Below are 20,556 nucleotides of genomic sequence, written 5' to 3'. Positions count from 1 at the left end.
TATTGGACGCCTGACAGAATAGTTTGCTGATTCCCTAACCAAGCTCAAGACAGAAAACAATACTGTTGATGTCCCTTGTATGCCTCTTTCTGACTATACTGTTTTCACTCCTTTTGAGGAAACTGCTACCTAAATTTTGTGTTATCATATCTTTTGCCCCCATGCAGTTTGTATGTATCCCTAAGTAATATCCCTTTTAATTTCTCTTACTTGAATTTTATGTGAATGAAACCATACTGTATATTCTTCAGTAGCTTCTTTCACTCAAAAGTCTGTATTAAAGACCTAATCATGTTGGTAGGTTAGTTCTTTTTCAGTGATAACAGGACTCCATTGTATGACTATACCATAATTTATCTGTTCTCTGTTGGTGGTCATGCAGCCTCTGTCCAGGTTTAAAAAACAAAAGCAAAAGACCCAATGCTGCTATGAACACACTTGTACATGAACCCCACTATAAATGACCAATGAGTGTGTGTAGGTAGGTGTATGCACACACACATGCATGCACACGTACACACACACAAACACACACAATTCTACCCAGGGATGGAAGTGCTGAGTTTTGAGTGTATGCAAATAATTGTGCCACATACTTTTCAGAGTAGTTCATGAATTCCCCAATGCAATTTCGATAGAACACTTGACTTTATCAGACATCGCATTTTTGCAAACCTAGTATTTTAATCATTGTAATTTTAATTTGCTTGTCTATGATTACTAAGGCAGTTGAGCATCTTTCCACATATTTTATTAGCCATTTTCTTCTGTGAAATGCCGATTTGTGCTTTTGGCCAATGTTTCCATTGATAGACTTGTCTTCTGCTCTTCAACTGCAGTAGTTCTTTACATATTTCAGATATTAATACTCTGTCAGTTGTTACATATGGCAAATATCTCAACTCCAGCTTGTGATGTATCTTTTCATTCTCTGAATATTTTTTAATGAACAAACTTTCCCAATTTTAATCTTTTCCTTTATACAATGTACATTTTGGATTATTTGGTTAAATTTCTCCCTACTCCAAGATCACAGATATTATTCTATTTTGTCTTCTAGAAGTTTTAAAACTTTGCCTTTCACACTTAAGTCCTTGACGCATTTGAGATTCGGTTTTGCAGAGAGTGTAAGATAGAAATCGTCTCCCTTTTCTTCCCCATGTGGATAATCAATTATTGAAAGCTCCATCCGTTCCCTCAGATTTTACAATGCCACTTCAGTTGTCTATCGAGAGCCCCACACACATGGCCTGTTTCTGCAATGTCGATCCTGTTCCGTCAAGACGATTTGTGTATTCCTGTGCATTACTAGCATCTTAATTACTACAGCCCTACAAAAAATGTTGATAGCGGGTAAAGCAAGTTTCCATGACCCATTCTTTTTCTTCAAGTATGTCTTTGCTCTTCCTTGGACTCTTCTGCATTAATTTTAGAATCAGTTTGCCAAGCACTGTGTAAAATCCTAATGGGATTTTCAATGGAACTGTATGCAATCTATATAGATCATTTTAGAGTGGAATGGCATCTTAAATACATTGTCTTCCTATTCATGAACTTACCATGCTTCTCGGTCTATTGGTGACCTTATGAATCTTCCCTTTTAATATGTTAATGTGGTAAGCTATACGAACAGACTTTTCTAATATTATCAACCTTACATTTCTGGAATAAACCCAACTTAGTTATTATGAATTATATTTTTCATACATTTGCTACCAGTTTCTTTAAAACTATTATGTTTATGACTGAGATTGGCTGATAAACTTTCTTTCCTGTATTATCTCCTGTGTGGCTGCATGTCGAGGTTACACAATTATCACAAGAAAAGGTGGAGTGTATTCCTTCTTTCTAGACTCTCAAGAAGTTTGTCTAAGACTGCAGGGATCTATCTGTTCCTTGAGATGTTTGACAAAACATATCTGTAAAACCATCTGAGTGTTTCAGAAAAAAAGAAATTATATACTGACTCAACTTCTATAAATTAAATGACCTATTCAATTTTTCTTTCTTGATTCAATTTTGATAAATTATGTTTTACTGTCCATTGCACCTTAGTTTTTAAATACGGGCATAACACTGATAATAGTATTTTCTTATTATTTTTAAAAATCTCTGCTTCATCTGCTCTTTGTGCTTGTTGATTTATTCTTGAATTCATTTTAGTTTTGGGAAAGAACAGAAATAGTTTTGTGTGTTTAATCTATTATATTTACCTAAACAAAAAATCACACAGAAGGTACATTCTTCCTTATCTATAAAAAGGAGGCAATACCGGAACCTACCACACACTGTTTTAGTGAGGATTAAATGAGTTAGTAATTGCAAAGTGCTTAGCACAGTGCCTGGCACATATTAAGAGTTCAAAATATCATAATTTTATTATAGGGAATTTAAATTAAATCAATATGATGTCTTTTTGTTCTACTGAAATTTAATACTCCAATATAACAGTAACTGGTTATGGACTACACTTCAAAAAAATTTTTAGTGTTTGTTTATTTTTGAGACAGACAGAGACAGAGCATGTGGTCGGAGTGGGGGGGAGGGCCAGAGAGAGAGGGAGACACAGAATCCAAAGCAGGCTCTAGGCTCTGAGCTGTCAGCACAGGGCTCGAACCCATGAACTGTGAGATCGTGATCTGAGCTGAAGTCGGACACGTAACCGACTGAGTCACCCAGCCACCCCTAATGTTTCTTTATTTTTGAGAGAGGGAGCAGGGCAGGGACATAGAAAGAGGAAGACAGAGAATCCTGAATAGGGTCTGCACTGCCAATGCAGAGCCCAATGCGGGGCTCGAACCCACAAACCATGAGATCATGACCTGAGCCGAAATCAAGAATCAGATGCCAAACCGACTGAGCCAGACAGGCACCCCTGGACTAGACTCTTTCAACTGTACTTCTATTCTTTTTTCATTTTTTTCCCAAAGTTTTATTTAAGTAATTTCTATACCCAACATGGGGCTTGAACTCACGACCCCGAGAGCAACAGTCACATGCTCCTCCGACTGACCCAGCCAGGTGCTCCCTGACCGTACTTTTATTCTCATTGGCCTCATAAAGACACAGCGGCAATCCTCTAGTTCTGAAACTCAGTCTGGGTGTTCAGGTCCTAAGATTATTAACTGCACTCCTACTTTAAAATAAAATGCAAAACAAAGCAAGAGGTCTCCTCTGGGATGTTTTCCCCTTGAGGGCAAGGGCCATGCTTTTCTCACCAAGCATATGCTATGAGCCTGGCACAATGAAAAAACTGTGAGTTCTTGACAAGCAAACAACACCAAAGAAATAATAAAATAATGAAGTTATGATGAAAATCATAAAGAAAACTCTAATAGCCTCACAAAGTTTTCATTATTAGGTGCCTTATAGTAATATGTAAACACTCAACTGATTTTATCCATAGACCCTTCATTAGGGAAACTCTCACTATAAGAAGGTCTTTCTACCCTCTCTAACAGAGAGGTACCTGTTAGGCATTCCACTCCCAGTCAATTTCTGTATGTAAGTTTAACCTCAAAAGAAAAATAATACTATAAAGAGATATTGAACTTCAGTTAATAATAAACATGCTCAATTATTTAGGCGGATGTATACTGATGTCTGCGATTTACTTTAAAATGCGTCATAAAATATGATGGATTGATGGATAGCATGTGGGATGGGCAGGTAAATAAATATGTGCCAAAACAAGCACAGTCAAGTGTTAATGGAAAAACCTAGATTGAATTCTATGGGTGTTTACTGTAAAATGATTTCTACTTTCTGTCTTTGAGAATTTTCCTTATGAAATATAGGGAATGATACAAACTCCTATACTTGGCAAGTTAAAAACAAAAAACTAAAATAAAAATATGAAAAAATGTTTATATTATACATATAGCAAAAGCTATTACAATATAAAAGACCTCATTCCAATTTACTAAAAAACAAAAAACAAGAGTCCTATAAGGTAAATGGGAAAAGACATTAACAAAATATAAACAGAAAACAAACCCATGGAAAATATCCAGTAACCTGTAACCAAAGAGAAATAAAGCAAACCTGCAATACCATTTTATACCTATTTTATTAGCAAAATTAACACACAAATGCATGAACACACACACAATTCTGGCAAGGCTGCAGCAGAAATGGTAACTCATATACAGCTGGCAACATTCACTATAAACAAATACAGCCTGTTTGGCAAGTGGTCTGGCAGTCCCTAAGTCACAGTGTTCATCAAGTGCTTTGACCTGATGGTCTAACTCATTCAAATACGAACTGCATCCGTCCAAAGCAGCCACAAGATGTTCACTGCAGTATTATCTACTAAAGGATTAAACTATGAACAACCTAAATGGCCATCGAGAGAAGAAAGATCTAGGGAATGATGACACATCAATACAATGGAATATGATGCAGACATGTAAAGAGAATGACAATGACGGAAGCTTATGTGAAAATATGCAAAGTGTTCATGACACGACCAAATGGAAGACTATTTATAACTGATTGTGAAGCTATAAGAATAAATGAAACATGCACTGTAAAGAAACATGAATAATTAATGAAAATGACATGTTGAGGGGATTGTGGCTGATTTTCTTCTAAAATTGTCTTTAATCTTTCTGATCCATCTTTCAATTACAGCAATTAAAAAGCCCATCTCATGAGTCTACTCACAGTGCTGAGTTTGCTGCAGATGATGAGAATCCGGCGTTCATACAGCATACTGGCATACAGATGTAACATGTTGTTTACATCCACAGCCACAAAATATTCTGTCAGATTTCTCTAGGAGAAACAAGAAGGGGAGATCGTAGCTTATTTTGTTTGCTCTTGTTACAGGCGGTATCTAAAAAAGCATGTGAAGCAAAAAATCATCAGAAAGTATACTCTCCTCTGCCCCTGTCCTATTCTTTCCACCTGGGAGGCTGAATCCCACTGTGTGTAAAATCATGAAATGCAAAGTTGGAAGAGACTTTAGAGATGAAGCACTTGTGTGTGGTGACTACAGTTTAAGTGAGGTCACAGGCAGCACTGTGTTGCTTTTCTTATCAGTTCCAAAGGGTGAGCAGGACAGGAAGTCTGCAATCTTACAAATGAGGAAACCGAGGCTCAGAGAGGGATGCCAAGATCAAAGAGTCTCATGAGCAATAAAGACAGGACTGCAGCTCCGATCTTCTGACCCCAGATCCTAAGACTTTCCCAATGCACTGCACCATACGCGTAGTCAAGAGAAAGTACCCAAGGACCAAAATGCTTTTGGCACAGAGCCCATTTCCGTCCAACAGATCCCACCCGCAAAGGCTGGGCACGCTCCTCTCTTGTCATCACTGCTGGCGTCCCCCTCCTCCACAGTTTACACTCTCTGAAAGGACTCGGCAGGAATTGGAGCAATTTTGAAGATTTACAATTTCCAGGTATTTCACTCAAAAGGCAAAAAAAATTGCAGACAAGCAGCAAGTGGTGACAAAGCAGTGTTTTAACCAGCTTTTGTCTGTAGCCGGGACTTCATTTCTTTAATTAGTACTCTAGATTGGCCCTCTTTAGGTTTCAGAAAAAATACAATGTGTTTCATTTCTGCAATCCTTTCTATACCCACCTGACCTTAATAATATACATGAATATGTTAATTTCCTCAATGTTACAGGTTTTCAATGCCACACAATATAATCCTCTGAAAATGAAGGGGGTCAGGGAGGTAACACTACTGCCAAGGGGTTGCAATGTATAATGATGAAAGAGCCATAGCCCATAAATTCAAGAAAACCAGGTGGATTTTCCATGCAAAATAGCATAAAGTGCTTTTCAACAATATTACGGGTTGGGAAAAAGAATGGGCACTTATCTTATGATTTATTGTTGTTTGATTGGAATACCAGGTTAACCAGTGACCTTTATAGTGAGTGAATTAACAGTTCCATATACTGACTACCTACCAAGTACCAGGTACTATAGCAGACACTTTGTATGTGTGATCTTACGCACTTTCCACAAAACTCCAATGAGGCATTTCTCCCCCAATATATAAAGTACGTCTGAGAGAGATTCAGTAGCTGGTAGAGTCAGAATTTGGACTCAGATCCAACTACAGAGCCCATATATTTTCCCTTACGTTACATTGACCCACTTAAACATTTTTAAACATCTACAATACACACAGCTTTACATACGTTATTTCATTTGATCTTGAAACCACTCCTTGAACAGGTATTATCGTCTCTACATACAGATAAGAAAACAGAGGCAACAGAGAAAATGAAGTAATATGACCAAGGTTACACACTATGTACATATTCAGTCTTGGGTGAGTTTGTCTCTAAGCCTGTGCTCATCGTTTATATCACCAAAAATTGTAGGTAAAAGTTGTATTCAGGAAAGAGAGCACAGCACAGGAACAGAGCAGGATCAAAGTATGCCTGCTGAAAGAGAAACACTGCTGTTAAGAACTGTTATCCCATTTACTGAGTAATCCTTATGTGCTGGACAACAGGTACTTTACCTGTGTTCTCTCTAATCTTTCTCAACAACGCTGAAAAAGGCAGTTTCATTTCCATTTTACAGATGTAGAAACTGAGGCTCAGGAGGGGTAAGTAGTCTGCAAAGGTCACCCAGCTAGAAAAGGCAGAGCCCAGTTTCAAAACCAGGTCTCCTGAATCTGAAACCCTTGCTCTAACCACCACGCCGACTTGCCTCTTAACAAACTTGAAAAACAAAAACAAGAAAGGCAGTCTCAATGAGTCAACAAGTGCATCTCTTGCCCGGTGGACTGAGGAGTGCTGAGCTGATGATGTCAGGGTGGGGTTTGTTCTGAAGACCGTGACATGGCAGAGCTATTCTCGCAAACAAAAATACAAGGCCCTCAGCTGAGCATTTCAGTAAAATGCTTAACTGCTGATGAATTACATAAATTTTTCTTTTAGGAGAGGATGGAAGTAAAAAGAAAATAGAAATGAGGAGCTTAAAGAAGGCCAGAAAGCCCATTAGCACTTTTGACAGATCCAAAGATAACTCTGAAGCCACCAAAACGTGGCCTCAAGAGTCTGCCAAGAAGCTTCACGCTGGGTAGAAATATGTTACACAGCTTGCCGTCCAAATAAGGAGACACAGCGTCAGAGACAAATCCTGCACCTTATTTTGGTGGGAGAAAAAAAAAAATCATAAGGATACTTTTGTGGATGGGGAAGGAAACATTTCTGAAATAAAAACACCACTTGGTTGAGGCATAACCCCCAGGCCCAATCGGGTTCAGAGGGATTCAGGTGCTTGTTCCAAAAACTCTACACAGGTATGTTAAAAATATGTAACATTTAGCCAAATTCTCTCTAAACTGTCATGTACTTTTTTTGGTATTTCTCATCCCATCTGTGCTGATTACCAAGATATTTGTGTCTAAACAGAAGCTGTCTTTCTTATCTGCTTCCTCCCCTGCCTCTTTCCTTCTGGGAAGCCACCCGCCCAGGCGGGTGGGAGTGGGTGGGAGTGGCGACAGCCCCGGGAACTTCACTCAGCCTTGGGAGCACCTGTGGGGCAGAGCAGGCCATGGGAGCACCTGTGGGGCACAGCAGGCCTTGGGAGCAGCTGCAGGGAACATTTACAGTTTCCACCATGCTTCATCTCTGAAGAACACCCCTTGGAGAAAGGGGTTTTCTCCCTTGTGCCTTAAAGGATCCAATGGCTTAAGCCCCACCAATCCCCAATTTCTCAAACCTGCCATGCCTTTTCTTACCCTCAGGTCTTTACTTCTGTTGTTTCCTCCTCCTAGAATGCTCTTCTCCTCCTTGAGGACACCCATTTACTTTCCAAGACCCAGCTGAGATGTCACCTCCCCCTGGAAGTCTTCCTAGATTCCTCATTTGTCAAGCTCCTCCACTTTGAGCAGGCATGGTGATTGGTCTCTATCTTATAACCACTCAGTTACAAGTAGGTTTCTGTCACTTCACTGAGGTCCCTCTGGGTATAATGACATATCCCATCACCTAGCAGTTTGATGAAAGAATCAATAAGTAGAGAAAGCAGTGACTAAGACTCCTTAGCTGGACTAAGAGGAACACACCAGCCTGGAAGACAGACAAGGTGGTATATTAGGAAGAACACAGCATTGACGTCAGAAAACCTGGGTCTGAGTTGGATGAAGTGATCAATGGTGAAGGGCTCATGGAAAACAAAATTGACACTAGCAACTCACAAAGTCAGATAAAATGGCAGGGGGGTGGGATTGGGACTTGTTTAAGGTGTGTGTGGCTCTATTTATTAAAAGTGTAAAGAAATAGGTGGTTTGTTCATCAGGTAATGGGGGAGGGGCTGCATGCAGAAGCAGGTGTTTATTTCACAGCCAGCTCAATCATGTATGTCTGATGGGTAAGACAAGAGTGTAGGGAATAACGAGAAGAGACGACTTCCATAGCAAGTTGTCCTAGGTCAAGACTGCAGCCAGAATATACCGTGAGCTTATATTTATAAAGGACACAAGGTATACTACTCTCCTAGCACTTTCCTTCAGTGGGACTAAATCTTCAACCTCCCATTTCTGTCTCCTGTAACCAGCCAATCAACAAACGTACTTAACTCCTACTATGTGTTTAGTACCAACCTGGGAGCTGGGCCTGCAGAGATTAAAGGAAAGATGATCCCCATTTCCCAGGAATTTAGCCTGGGGATGGCAATGGCATCAGTATGGTGTGCAAAGTACTGTGGTCCAGGCCGCACACACTCCAGGGCTGCCTGAGAAGGGCAGATTCAACTTTGCTGGACCGATACGGGAGGAAGGCTTGACAGAGGAGAAGATATTAGGTCTGGGCCTCCCACCAACGGTTCACTCAGTGGACACAGGAAGAAGCGTATTCCAGGCAGAGACAGAGGCAAGGAGGAGAGAGGAGCTCTTAGCAGTTCAGTAAAATGAAGAGCAGGGTTTAGAGCAGGGGACATGCTGGGGCAGGGGAACTGGGTGCAGATTCTGTGAGAGCCTAGACTTCCCTTGTGGGTCAGAGGGAGTTGCTGAAGGATCATGATATAATCACATATGTGTTTCGGAAAGATCTTCCTGGAGGTCCTATGGAGGACGCACAGGAGAGGGCAAGCAGGAGGCAGCACAATCAGTTAACAGGCTGGCGCCATATTCCCAGAATGAATGACTACAGCAAAAAAACTATTGAGATGAAAGCTTTGGATATGGATGCGACAGATCTCTGTAAAGTGGAATCACAGGACTTGATAATGAATTAGACCTGAGAAGTGGAGGGGGGAGGAAGAATCTCAGACAACGCTCAGGACTTCCAGGTTACGGAGTACCACACTTGTCCACTTGCCCGGTTTTTTAGAGGGAGAGTCCACTCACTTAATGTGGGATCAGTCCTCCTTGTAAAGAACCATCAATCCTGTCAAGCAAGGTGTTGCCGCTCACCTGGTCTTGGGCCTAGTGTCCTGGATTATAATGCCACCAAGGCTAAGTCTAAATCACCATTCCCTTTATTCCCTGACAATGAATTCTCTGTGTGACTCACCTACTGGGAAGGAAAATCTTGCTTAGAGGAACTATTTCCAGTGTCCAGACTCAGAAGGGTTCAGTTTTCTCAGTGCCAGTACGTTTTTAGGTTTAAGGACATTCTGTTTCCATTCATAGAGCTCAAGCATTATTTCAGTTACATATCAATGATGTGCCTTGTGAGCATTCTCCTATCTGCCTAGCATGCATTATGGGCTTACTCTGTAGGGCTGGGTAGCAGGGATACGAAGCTGACCACTACTTGGGCTGGGAAGGGCTCAGGTCCAAGGAAGGTTTCTAGTCAACAGGGCCAAAACAGCCTTGAAGTTGAGTTTCGGAAAAGGCGTGTGCTGCACAAGCTCCTTAGCCTCTCCAAGCTCCCGTTTCTCATCTCTACAAAGAAATGACGGTAAAGGTCCCTTCCAGCTCTAACCCTCTGTGGCTCTAAATCCAGACAAAGAGGAGGGGAAGGCACCTGACAAACCTCATTTCCCCCAGGAGAAGCCCCATAATAGCTGCTTACTTCTAGCCATCCCTGCTGGCTCCTGTGCCGATCCAGGTGGCTGGGGACTTCAGGCTCACTGTGATCCACGCCCGGGGTTAGGAAGCAGGTGGGGGTTTGGGGGGATGGGCCAAGGATGGGAGGGGATATAGTGGGGCTTAGAGAAAAAGCGTCTTAGGTTCAATACCTTGGGGAAATGAGATAATCCCCAAACCAAAGAACCGACTCTAAGCTGGGTACTCCTTGGAGCCTTCGAAACAGATGCTAATCCGCCCCACGGTCTGTCATTTTATTAGTCTTTGTGACTTTCAGCTTCATACACAGTACACATGATAAAGACTTACTGTACTGTGTCTGGAGGAGGCTTCTAAGGCAAGAGGCTTGGTTTTGCCAGTGGGTCTTATTTCCTGAAATAACTCTTGCTCAGATTATTTTCCCATAACGTAAACCTTTAGAATCCTCAATTGATTTTTTTTTTTTTAAGAATTTAGGTTACTTTAGTTGTGTGGGATTCTTAAAAGGGAATTATAAATTTGCATTCTAAAATAATCTAAGAATTCCACAAACTCACTTAAGCAATCACATCAGAGAAGTATATTATAGGAAAGAAGGCAGGGTTTACCCAGAGGTCAACTTTTATCCCTCCTATGTGAATGGAAAAACCATTAGAATAAACAATTACCTGACAACCCTTAAGAGCAACAATGGAATTCTCTACAATCTCAGTACTTGATAATAGGCCTTCTAGTACCACCTCAACTTTGTTTATTTTTCAAAGTCACGATGAGTTCATAAATCTTTTCTATATCATGGTACATCTTTTGACAAAGTGGAGCCTGGGCAATGTTATATGTAACTGTCCATTCTAAATGCTTTTCCTGCATCATTAACCACTTGGTATGACACTGACCAGATAATTAAGACAGGTTTGTTTAATATCCCAAATGAAGGTCTATATGATTATCCATTAATCAAAAGTAAACTTCAAAACCTGGGTGCTTAAAAAAAAAAAAGTCCCTTACACAGCCAGTTTACAATGTTATTATTACTACCCATACCTATTATTATTGTTCCTGATCTGGGATTTCTTTTTAGTGCAGGTCAATTGTTTAAAATTTATAAAGATGTATGCTCATTTGACTATTGCCTGTATAAAATTCACTCCTACATGTGTTATCTTGATGGAGAAAAACCCTGATGAACAATTACCTAGTGATGCTTTTTCAGTGAAAAGGAAGAAAATATTTCGATGCAGAAATTGCAGGATTAATGAGAATTAACTTCAATAGCGATCTAAAAGTGGAAAGAATTTTCTATGTTTGCTTTTCATTAATGTCTTGCAGACACACTGACCCAAAAGCCAAGTGAGAAGAATTGTTATTTTCCCTTTTCCGCGGGGTGGCTGCATTGCTCACTCATTCACTCAGCCAGCCAGCCAACCATTCAGTCATTCTATAAATATATATTGACAATCTACTATGTTCTAGGTAAAGTGCTAATTACAGAGATGCAGCGACGAAAAAATACTAATCCCTCTCATTCTGGAAGGAGAAATGACATTAAACATGTTCACAAAATTAATGACAGAACTGAAACTGCTGATGAGCAATTTCTTAGAAGGGCGTAGGAAGCCATGGAGCCTAAGGCCCAGGGCTCAGCAGCATCTCAGCACTGGGATCAGATTGACCTGCGTGTGATGCCCGGTTTTAGCATTTATTGGCCGGCTGACTAGGGGCAAGTTACTTCAGGTCTCTGGGCTTCATTTCTTCTTCAGAGCAGGGAGAGCAACCATACCACAAGCTGCTGTGAAGATCCCATGACATAACAAATACTGCCTGAACTGATCCATGGTAGGTGTTATCTCTTTCTTACATTAACCGTTCTCTGAAGCTGTCCAGAGCAACAGGATTCTCTGGCGGCAGAATTAAGTTCCATGTGCCAAAGTCCTTCCATCCTTTTCTTTGCTTATTCTCTTAAGTTCAGTATGCCCCTTAGAGGAGATAGTCAATAAATGTTTACAGAAGCCCCCATGTGGTAGGCACTGGAGTCCTGGACTTCATTCCTGGCACCATTTCTAAGCTTCAAAAATTACGGTGTCAGTGGAAGCTGCTAAGAGACTTGTGTGGTCAGACACACACTCCATGAAAGGAAATGATCTTCACAACCCAGAATGTTAGCAAAAACCCAGAGAAAGACAAGCCCCCAGAAGTAATGTGCCCTAGCCCGTAGCCACAACACAGACCTCAAAAGAGGTTAAGACTAGGATTGTAGGAAAGCAAAGAGAAGAAGGGAAAGAAAAGGACCATCAAAAGCTGTATCTCTCTTGCACCAAGCATTGAACTTGGAACTTTACATTCAATGCTTCATTTGTTCCTCCCATTTTTTTTTTTTTTTTAAATTACATAAGGACACTGAGGCTCTGAGAATATATGTAAGTAGTCCAAGGTCCCCAAGTGGTGGAGCCCAGTGTCTGGCTGTGTCCACAACTCATGTTCCTTCCACTACCGCAGACTATGTCATATTAACAACCCCGTGGTTACTGCTTGTTTCAATCTGCAATGCACCAATTTAGTCATTTTAAATTAATCCTTGAAAAATCACCAAGAGATTAAAATGCAAATTTCAACATGGCTAGAGCTCAGTACTGACTCTATGTCAAAAATCACACAAATTGGTCCTACAAAAGTTCAGATTCTCCTTAGAGGAAAAGCGTTCCTGCTTCACTTCATATTTGAGACATGAAAAATAACTTTTTTCTCTTTCCTCATGAATATCAAAAGCCAACTGCAGGGAGGCAGGCTGGCGTAATGAAAACAAAATGCTTGGTTTCCTTACCAACCTCAGTCACTACACCCCACTTAGGTACAGACCTTGGGCTGGTAACCTCAGGTCTGTGAGCCCCGGGTCCCTACATATAAAATGGGGCTCACGTCTACCTCTCACAGAGGAGCTGTAAGGACTTAAATGGAACCATGTATGTTAGGAGTCTGGCAGATTGTTTTTATTATTCCCGCTTAGAAACAAACAAGGCCAGCCTTTTACCGATTTGCAAAGGAGGATTTAGGGGACAATGGGTCATACACAGGGAATTGGTTCATTAGTGGCAAAACCAGCAGAGGGAATGCAAAAAAAAAAAAAAAAATTTTTTTTAATGGTGGGGGCAGTGCAGACAGGAATTGGAGCTGAGGCTATGAAGAAGACAGGTTTGTTTTTTCCTCCTAACCTATTTCTAACCTTAGTTACAGCAGTTTTGAAAATTAAGAAATTATCAGAACTTTCAAGTACCTTAAATTTAAGTTCTTAAGGAATTCTCAGTCCTTAAAATTAAAAAAAAACTAAAATAATGAACCTCACTTAGGCAATAATTGTTATAACATTATTTATAATAGCAAGACATTAGAGACCATCTAAACGTCTATTAGTAGGAGAGGTACAGTTAAAACACTAGAGGGACTTCCAGTAAAATATGGCAGACTAAACACACATATTTGTCTTTACTTTCTGATACCATCCCTCCCCAATAACCCCCAGGAAAAGTCACAGTGAAAGAATTTTAAAAGACGTAAACCCCAAAGAACAAGAGAAAAGACATTACTGGAAGAGAGAGGTCAAATTTTTAGAAGCCAGAAAGCAGATGTTACTAAAGAAACGGTTCTCAGGCTGGGTCATTCATCCCAAGAGACATGTGGCAATGTCTGGAGACATTTCAGCTGTCACAGCTGGAGAGGTGTGTGCTACCATCATATCACTACATGATCTCAGGAATGCTGCTAACACCCCACAACACACAAGACCATCCCACAGAAGAAAGAATTATCTGGCCCAACGTGCCCACAACACCAATCACAGCACCAACTGAGGTTGAAAAACTCATGGAGGGTGACTTGGAAGCTGACAAAGGGCTGAACACGAAAGCTGGGACAGAGGGACAGGGCGCAAGCTCAAGCCCAATTCAGGCCACAGAACTCCAAAAAGGCTCAGGAATCAGAGACATCCAGAACCTCTGAAGGTTGGAAAAAGGGTGCCAGTGAAAATAAGATTCTTCTCTCTCAAGAGGCTCACTCTGACACCCCTCCAGCAGAAAGGCACTGAACCTTTCTGGAGGCACTGAACCAGAAAATCTTGGGGACACCAGGTATAGTTAAGGACAGAGGATAAAGCACTAAATAAAAAATGGGAGGGGGACTTAAAGAACACATCCTAAATGTTGATATCCCATAACTCACCACCCTCCTCAGCTTCCAGAATGCTGGTAGGTGAAGCTTATGCTCACAGACACAAACAAAACTTACTAGATCTAAAGAAAAGATTTTGATACTGACATTTGAGAGCTCCCCCATAGACCCCCTAAGTAACCAGACCTCTGATCCATCATCTACAATAAAGGCCCCAGGTAACAAGCCCCATTCATGAACACAGACCTTCCACTTAGCTTTTTAGTGCCTCAGTCTAAACAGGGCTGGACAGCCACTTGAAGAAAGCCTCTACAATCAAAGATATAGAACGAAACAGAAGAGAGAAAACATTGAAGAAAAAACATGCAAGAAGAACAATTTTTTAAATCTATACACAATAGTCTCAGACGAGAAAAAAAATATTGCACTCCTAAAACAAGATGCCATTAAACAACAAGTTATTGAACAGAAACAAAAGACTCTTCAATAAGAAGGGAAAGAAAAGGACCATCAAAAGCCGTATCTCTCTTAGACCAAGCATTGAACTTGAAACTTTATAATCAATTCTTCATGATATCAACAATGACAGCAGAAGAAATTCATCAGGGAAGAAAGACTCATTGGAAAAAGGAAAAGGAAAACTAAAAGGGAATGACAGAAAACAGAAAAGAAAATTAGAGGATCAACACCAAAGTTGAACATCCTACCATAGAGGCCCCAGAGAAAAGAGAAATATAAAGAACAATTTTTTCAAAGAAATAATGTGACAACACTTCCCAGCTCTAAAGGACATGAGTTTCTAGACTGAATGAACCCACCAAGTGCCCAGCACAGCAGATGAAAATGAGCCAGAGCAAAGCAAATCGTTGTACAATTTCAGAATACCAGAGACAAATAAAGGATCCTAAAAAATAAATCAGGAATCAGAAAGGCTTACAACTTCCAAGTTTTAACAGGAAAACTAGAAGTCAACACAGTTCCATCTTCAAAATTCTGAAGGCAAACTTCCAACTCATTCCGGAGTAGGATAATCATTCTCAGTGATGGAAAGTTTCAAAATGTTGCCCCCAACATAATACTTTCTGAGGAAACTACTGGAGAATGTTTCACCAGAAGGGAATAAAATAAACAGGAAGATGTGAAATCCAGAAACTCTTAATTGACAAAAAGTTGTACAAGAAAGGAAACGCAATCATAATCGAATGTCTCCTTCCGCATGCTTATTTATAAACATTATGGATTTAAAATTTTTCCTGAAGATAGAGGAAAAATGGGGGAGGGAAAACATGCAAGTGATAAAAAGTTTTTTTTTCTGGGGAGAGAGGGGCTCAGAGATGGTAAAAGACCTAAACTCTCAATTTCCATAAGAAAATTAACAGGTGATATCTGAGACAGAAAAATTAAGAGGTAGCCATATATACACATTGGTTTAAAACACGGACAGAAATACTGCAATTGCTAAAAACTTGAAAGTAGCTGCCTCTGAAAAGTGGAAAGTAAGGAGAATTTGAAATTTTCATCAACAATTATGTGGTACTATATGATTTTTTAAGGCATTAATAGGCATAATTTTCATAAGAATAGTAATACCATTAAATTAAAAAATCATTAAAAAAGGATGAAGTAAATATAAACAGGTTTTAGAATACACTAAACTAAAAAAAGTGAGTTGTAAAACAATATGAATAGTATCACATTTATGTCTTAAAAAAATGTCTACAACACACCCAGGTACTCACACATACGACAGACACTGCACATACATAGAGAAAGGCCTAAAAGGTCTGGAAGGACATACAAACTTGAGGGAGAATGGGACTAGGGGTAGGGGACGGACAACGGTAATTCATTTTCTATATGTACTTCTTACTTGTTCAATGTTTTTTATAACAAAGATATTCTATAACAAATTTTAATGACAAGGGTAGATGTCCATAATACACTGTCATAAAAAAAAAGTTGACATAAAGGTATATATTTGGTATGATCCCCACTGTGTTTATTTTTTTTTAATGTACATTTATTTTTGAGAGAGAGAGAGAGAGAGAGAGAGAGAGAGAGAGAGAGACAGAATTGAAGCAGGCTCCAGGCCCTGAGCTGTCAGCCAGAGCCTAACGCGGAACTTGAACTCAAGAACTGTAAGATAATGACCTGAGCCAAAGTCGGACGCTTAGCCGACTAAGCCACCCAGGTACCCCTCCCCACTATGTTTTTTAAAACGTAGCTTCTAAAACTATTTTTTTTTTAATCAAGAGGACACTTTTATCTCAAAGTATTATCTAATTCCCAACTTAAGTGGCTAGAAATAAACTTGCTATGAATAAAGCAGGAGCAGTGACCTGTGCTCTGGCCAGCCAGACACCTATCTCCCCCCAGCCATCCAGGGTCCTATAGCAACCTTGGGGCTCTAGGCTGCATAGTGTGAAAACTGGTACTATTGTAAAGAGGAAGGGAAGAAAAATTTGGAACGTGACTTTCTCTGAGATATGGGATTACAAGTGATTTTTTCTTTTGCTTTTGTATAATACATATACGTACATACCTTTCCTATGATTTGGAACAGTTTACATAATATCTGCTCCTTAACAAGCCTATACAACCACCTAAAGCTGGCACATTTGTAACAGCAGGGTGTAGAGATGGCCAAAAAATCTTCATTAATCTTTTCAAGTTCTGGTTCTATATTCATATTTCCTGTTTCTTAGGTTGACTTCAATCACTTATATTTTTCTAGAAAATTTTCTACTGCCTGTTCCAAATTTATTGCATAATTTTAATTTTACTTTAGTTTTCTTTTCAAAAATTCAGTTTTTAAAAAGTCTTATTTTTCAATTCTACTTTAACAAAATTTTTTACCTACACCGTAATTCATTTTTCTACTTTGGCTTTTTTATTGCTATTCATTTTCCAGCTTTTTGAGCTAAAAGCCAAGTTCATTACTTTCTAAGTTTCTCATTTATAATAAAGCATTAGAAGCTATCAGTTTCCCCCTGAGGGTAGTTTTAGCTGCATCCGTTGGCTTTTTGTTGTTTGTGTTGTTACCATTAATATCTAAATAATACACAACTTTAATGTTTCATCCTCTTTCACCCAGTCACTATTTCAAGTAGATGATTATTTTTAAATTTTTATTTATCATTAATTTCTAGTCGTATGCATTGCCATAAAAGAGAGTGGCCTGTAAGACTTTGAGTTTCTCTCTTTAAAAGTTTTCAGTGTGATCTGGGACATAATCAATTTTTATAAATGTTTCATAGCATTTGAAAATAATCCTGCGACAAACAGCCTTTTGCTATTTGTCCACAGTAAGACCCTGCTTCTTCTCTTCCACAGGATTTTTCTAGTTCTTTTTTGGGTTCTTCCATTGTCTACTTACTGACTGCTAAGTATCCATAATCATCTCCTTTATGTTGTGGAAATTCCTGAAATTTTCTGGTGCATGGCAGCTCCCTCTGGAACTATATTTTATAGTTCTTTTGTCATTTCCATGGAATTTTTTGAGAAGTGAAAGGTAAAATTGTGAGCTTGAAGTGTAGCATAGCATATGAAGGCTCATCTCTAGAATCAGAAAGACCAATGTTTGAACTCTAATCCTACTACTTCTTGGCTGTAGAATCTTGAACATGTTACTTAAATTCTCAGGGCCTCTGTTTCCATATATAAAATAATAATTATGATAGTTAGCAACTAAGCTTATTAAGAGTGGTAAATGAAAAAATGCAGGTAATCACTGAATACATCATTTGACAGGCAGTAGTACCCAGTAATATTAGCTATTGTTGCTGAAATGGGAATGACAGTCCAAACTTTTTACTACTTAATGTCAAACAAAAAGAAAACAGTGTTTTACACCAGAGCCTGATCATATGGATAATAAATTTTATGGATATATTTGATAGTCCCAACTGACTAAGATGTTTACCTAAGGACAATTCTACAGTCTAATAACTTCATTAATAAAGCATGGTTACTTGACACTTATAATTTATCTGTTTTACAAACATTTAAAAGAATTTCCTTTCTGTGCATCTGAAGTAGTTATAAAGAAATATACCACTTATTCCAGTACTTTAATAATCAAATATATACCCAAAAGAATGAAAAGCAGGGACTTAAACATCTAGACATCTGTACACCAATGTTCACAGCAGCATTATTCACAATGGCCAAAATGTAGAAACAACTCAAGTGTCCATCAATGGATAAACAAAATGGAGAGGGCTGTTATGCCTACAGTGGAATACTACTCAGTCTTAAAGAAGGAAGTTCTGATACATGCTACAACATGGATGAACCACAAAGGCGTGATACTAAATGAAATAAGTAAAACACAAAAGGACAAATATTCTATGGTTCTACTTAAAGGAGATACCTAATCAAATTCATAGAGAGAGAGAGAGACAGACAGACAGACAGACAGACAGAAAAAATAGTGGTTGCCAGGGGATGAGAGGAGAGGGTAAATGGGGAGTTGATTTTTAATGGGTACACAGTTTCAGTTGGGAAAGATGAAAAAGTCTTGGAGATGAATGCTGATGATGACTGCACAACGATGTGAATATATATACACTAATGAAATGTATACACAAAGATGGTTAAAATGGTAAATTAGATATTACATATATTTTGATACAATTTTAAAAAAGTAATCAAGTGCCTACATGGTGGTGAATCTATATTTAATTCAACATAGTATTATTTATTTATTTTTAAATGTTTATTTATTTATGTGTTTATGTATTTATTTATTTTGAGAGAGAGAGAATGAATGAATGAATGAATGAATGAATGAATGAATGAATTCCAGGCAGGTTCCAATGTGGAACCTGGTGCAGGGCTCGATCCCATGAACCATGAGACCACAACCTAAGCCAAAATTAAGAGTCAGACACCCAAACGACTGAGGCACCCAGGTGCCCCTACATAGTACTATTTATAATCAAAGTAAAACATTTTGGAAATATGTCTTAAGGCTAGATACATAATTCATCTTGTTCAGAGGGCAAACATTAACCTCTGCTCCCTCAGACTCAAGTTCACTGCTCCAAACTCTTTAAGAGGTGGGACTGGAGGGGCCTCACACTCATACCCACAAATATTTTCTTTTACTCTCTTAAAAGCGAATATAGAACCATAGTAAAATTGTACTTGAGTAAACCTACCTGAATAAAAAAATCTTTACAGGAAAGTTCTTCATATAGAAGCATTTTCTTTATAAGAGAAAAACTAAAAACCATCTAAATATATGCGATAGGTGATTTTAACTATGTGAAACATACATTCCCAAAAGAATAGAATGAGACATCAACATGTTAATAGGGGATTACCTTTGAGAAGTATGAGGAATGATCCCTCCTTGTCTTTACACTTTCTCTTCCTTTCAAATAGTCTCTATTTGCCTTTGCTTTTGTAATGCATTATTTTTATAATGGGAAAATGTATCCTTTTACTTTATTTTAAAACTAAGTAGGGGCGCCTGGGTGGCTCAGTCAGTTAAGTGTCCAACTTTGGCTCAGGTCATAATCTCATGGTTTGTGAGTCCGAGCCCTGTGTCGGGCTCTGTGCTGACAGCTCAGAGCCTGGAGTCTGCTTTGGATTCTGCGTCTCCCTCTCTCTCTGCCCTTCACCTACTTGTGCTCTGTCTCTCCTTCTCTCAAAATTAAATAAACATTAACAAAAATAAAATAAATTAAGTAAAAACCGAGACGAAAAACTTAACTTTTCTCCCCAAGTACTCACATTTTCAGGTATGCTGGGAAGTTCTCTGGTGTCAGGCACAGTAAAATAAGAATGCTGGAAAAGAAAAGCAAATGCTATTTATTTTTGTAAACATATGCCACAAGCACATTACTCAGAAATCCAGTAAGGGATCTGAAGATAGTTCCTTACTCAATTGAGGAAAGTTTCACTCATAGGAAACGACCACAGAATATTTTCTTTGGATAATGTTGGATTACAGCCAGACATGTTAAATCATCAGTTTGGTAGACGGAATTCTTTTCTATGAGAGATGAACATCTTTAGGAGATATAAATGAACAGCTCAACGAGGTTAAAGGCTAAACTCCCCTACAATGTTTGCACATTTCTGAACACATGAAAGCTGCAGGCTTCATAATTTATTGTTCAATGAGGCAAGTGGACTCAAGGGACCAAGTATCACTAGGTTCACTCAGCAATGGTCTTACCAACCAAACCTGCCATTTCATTTTAGCATCTGAGGTTATATCCATATACAAGCTGCAGGCAAAATCTGCCCCGAAGGCCCAAGTGACGTTAAGGACAGCTCTAACTGAAGGTCTGCTGCACTGAGATCACTACAGATGGCTAACAGTGGAGAATTCTGTCCCCTATGCAGGCTCTGCAAATAAGTCTCCTGACTTCCAGTGTAATCTCCAGTGAAGGGAG

At 39.2% G+C, this 20,556-nt stretch overlaps 1 protein-coding gene across 20 annotated transcripts in view; it reads right to left on the bottom strand.

Annotated features, from left to right (window-relative positions):
* The window catches only part of DENND1A (DENN domain containing 1A), a 508,124-nt gene that overhangs the window by 236,132 nt on the left and 251,436 nt on the right, over positions 1-20,556 (bottom strand). For 19 of the 20 annotated variants that reach the window (XR_008290952.1, XM_027035064.1, XM_053204646.1 and 16 more), the window contains 2 exons: positions 19,889-19,942; positions 4,669-4,779 (listed from right to left, as the gene is read on the bottom strand). Coding sequence is in view for 19 of the 20 variants with exons in the window: in XM_027035064.1 (XP_026890865.1) it covers positions 4,669-4,779; positions 19,889-19,942 (165 nt within the window). In the remaining variant the exon portion in view is untranslated. The remainder of the gene's footprint in view (positions 1-4,668; positions 4,780-19,888; positions 19,943-20,556) is intronic. The other variant, XM_053204640.1, reaches the window with a different exon arrangement.

Source organism: Acinonyx jubatus, chromosome D4 (assembly GCF_027475565.1).
Source record: "Acinonyx jubatus isolate Ajub_Pintada_27869175 chromosome D4, VMU_Ajub_asm_v1.0, whole genome shotgun sequence".
Lineage (NCBI taxonomy): Eukaryota > Metazoa > Chordata > Mammalia > Carnivora > Felidae > Acinonyx > Acinonyx jubatus.
Note: the sequence above shows the minus strand (reverse complement) of the source record. Positions and strands in the feature narration are given on the sequence as shown.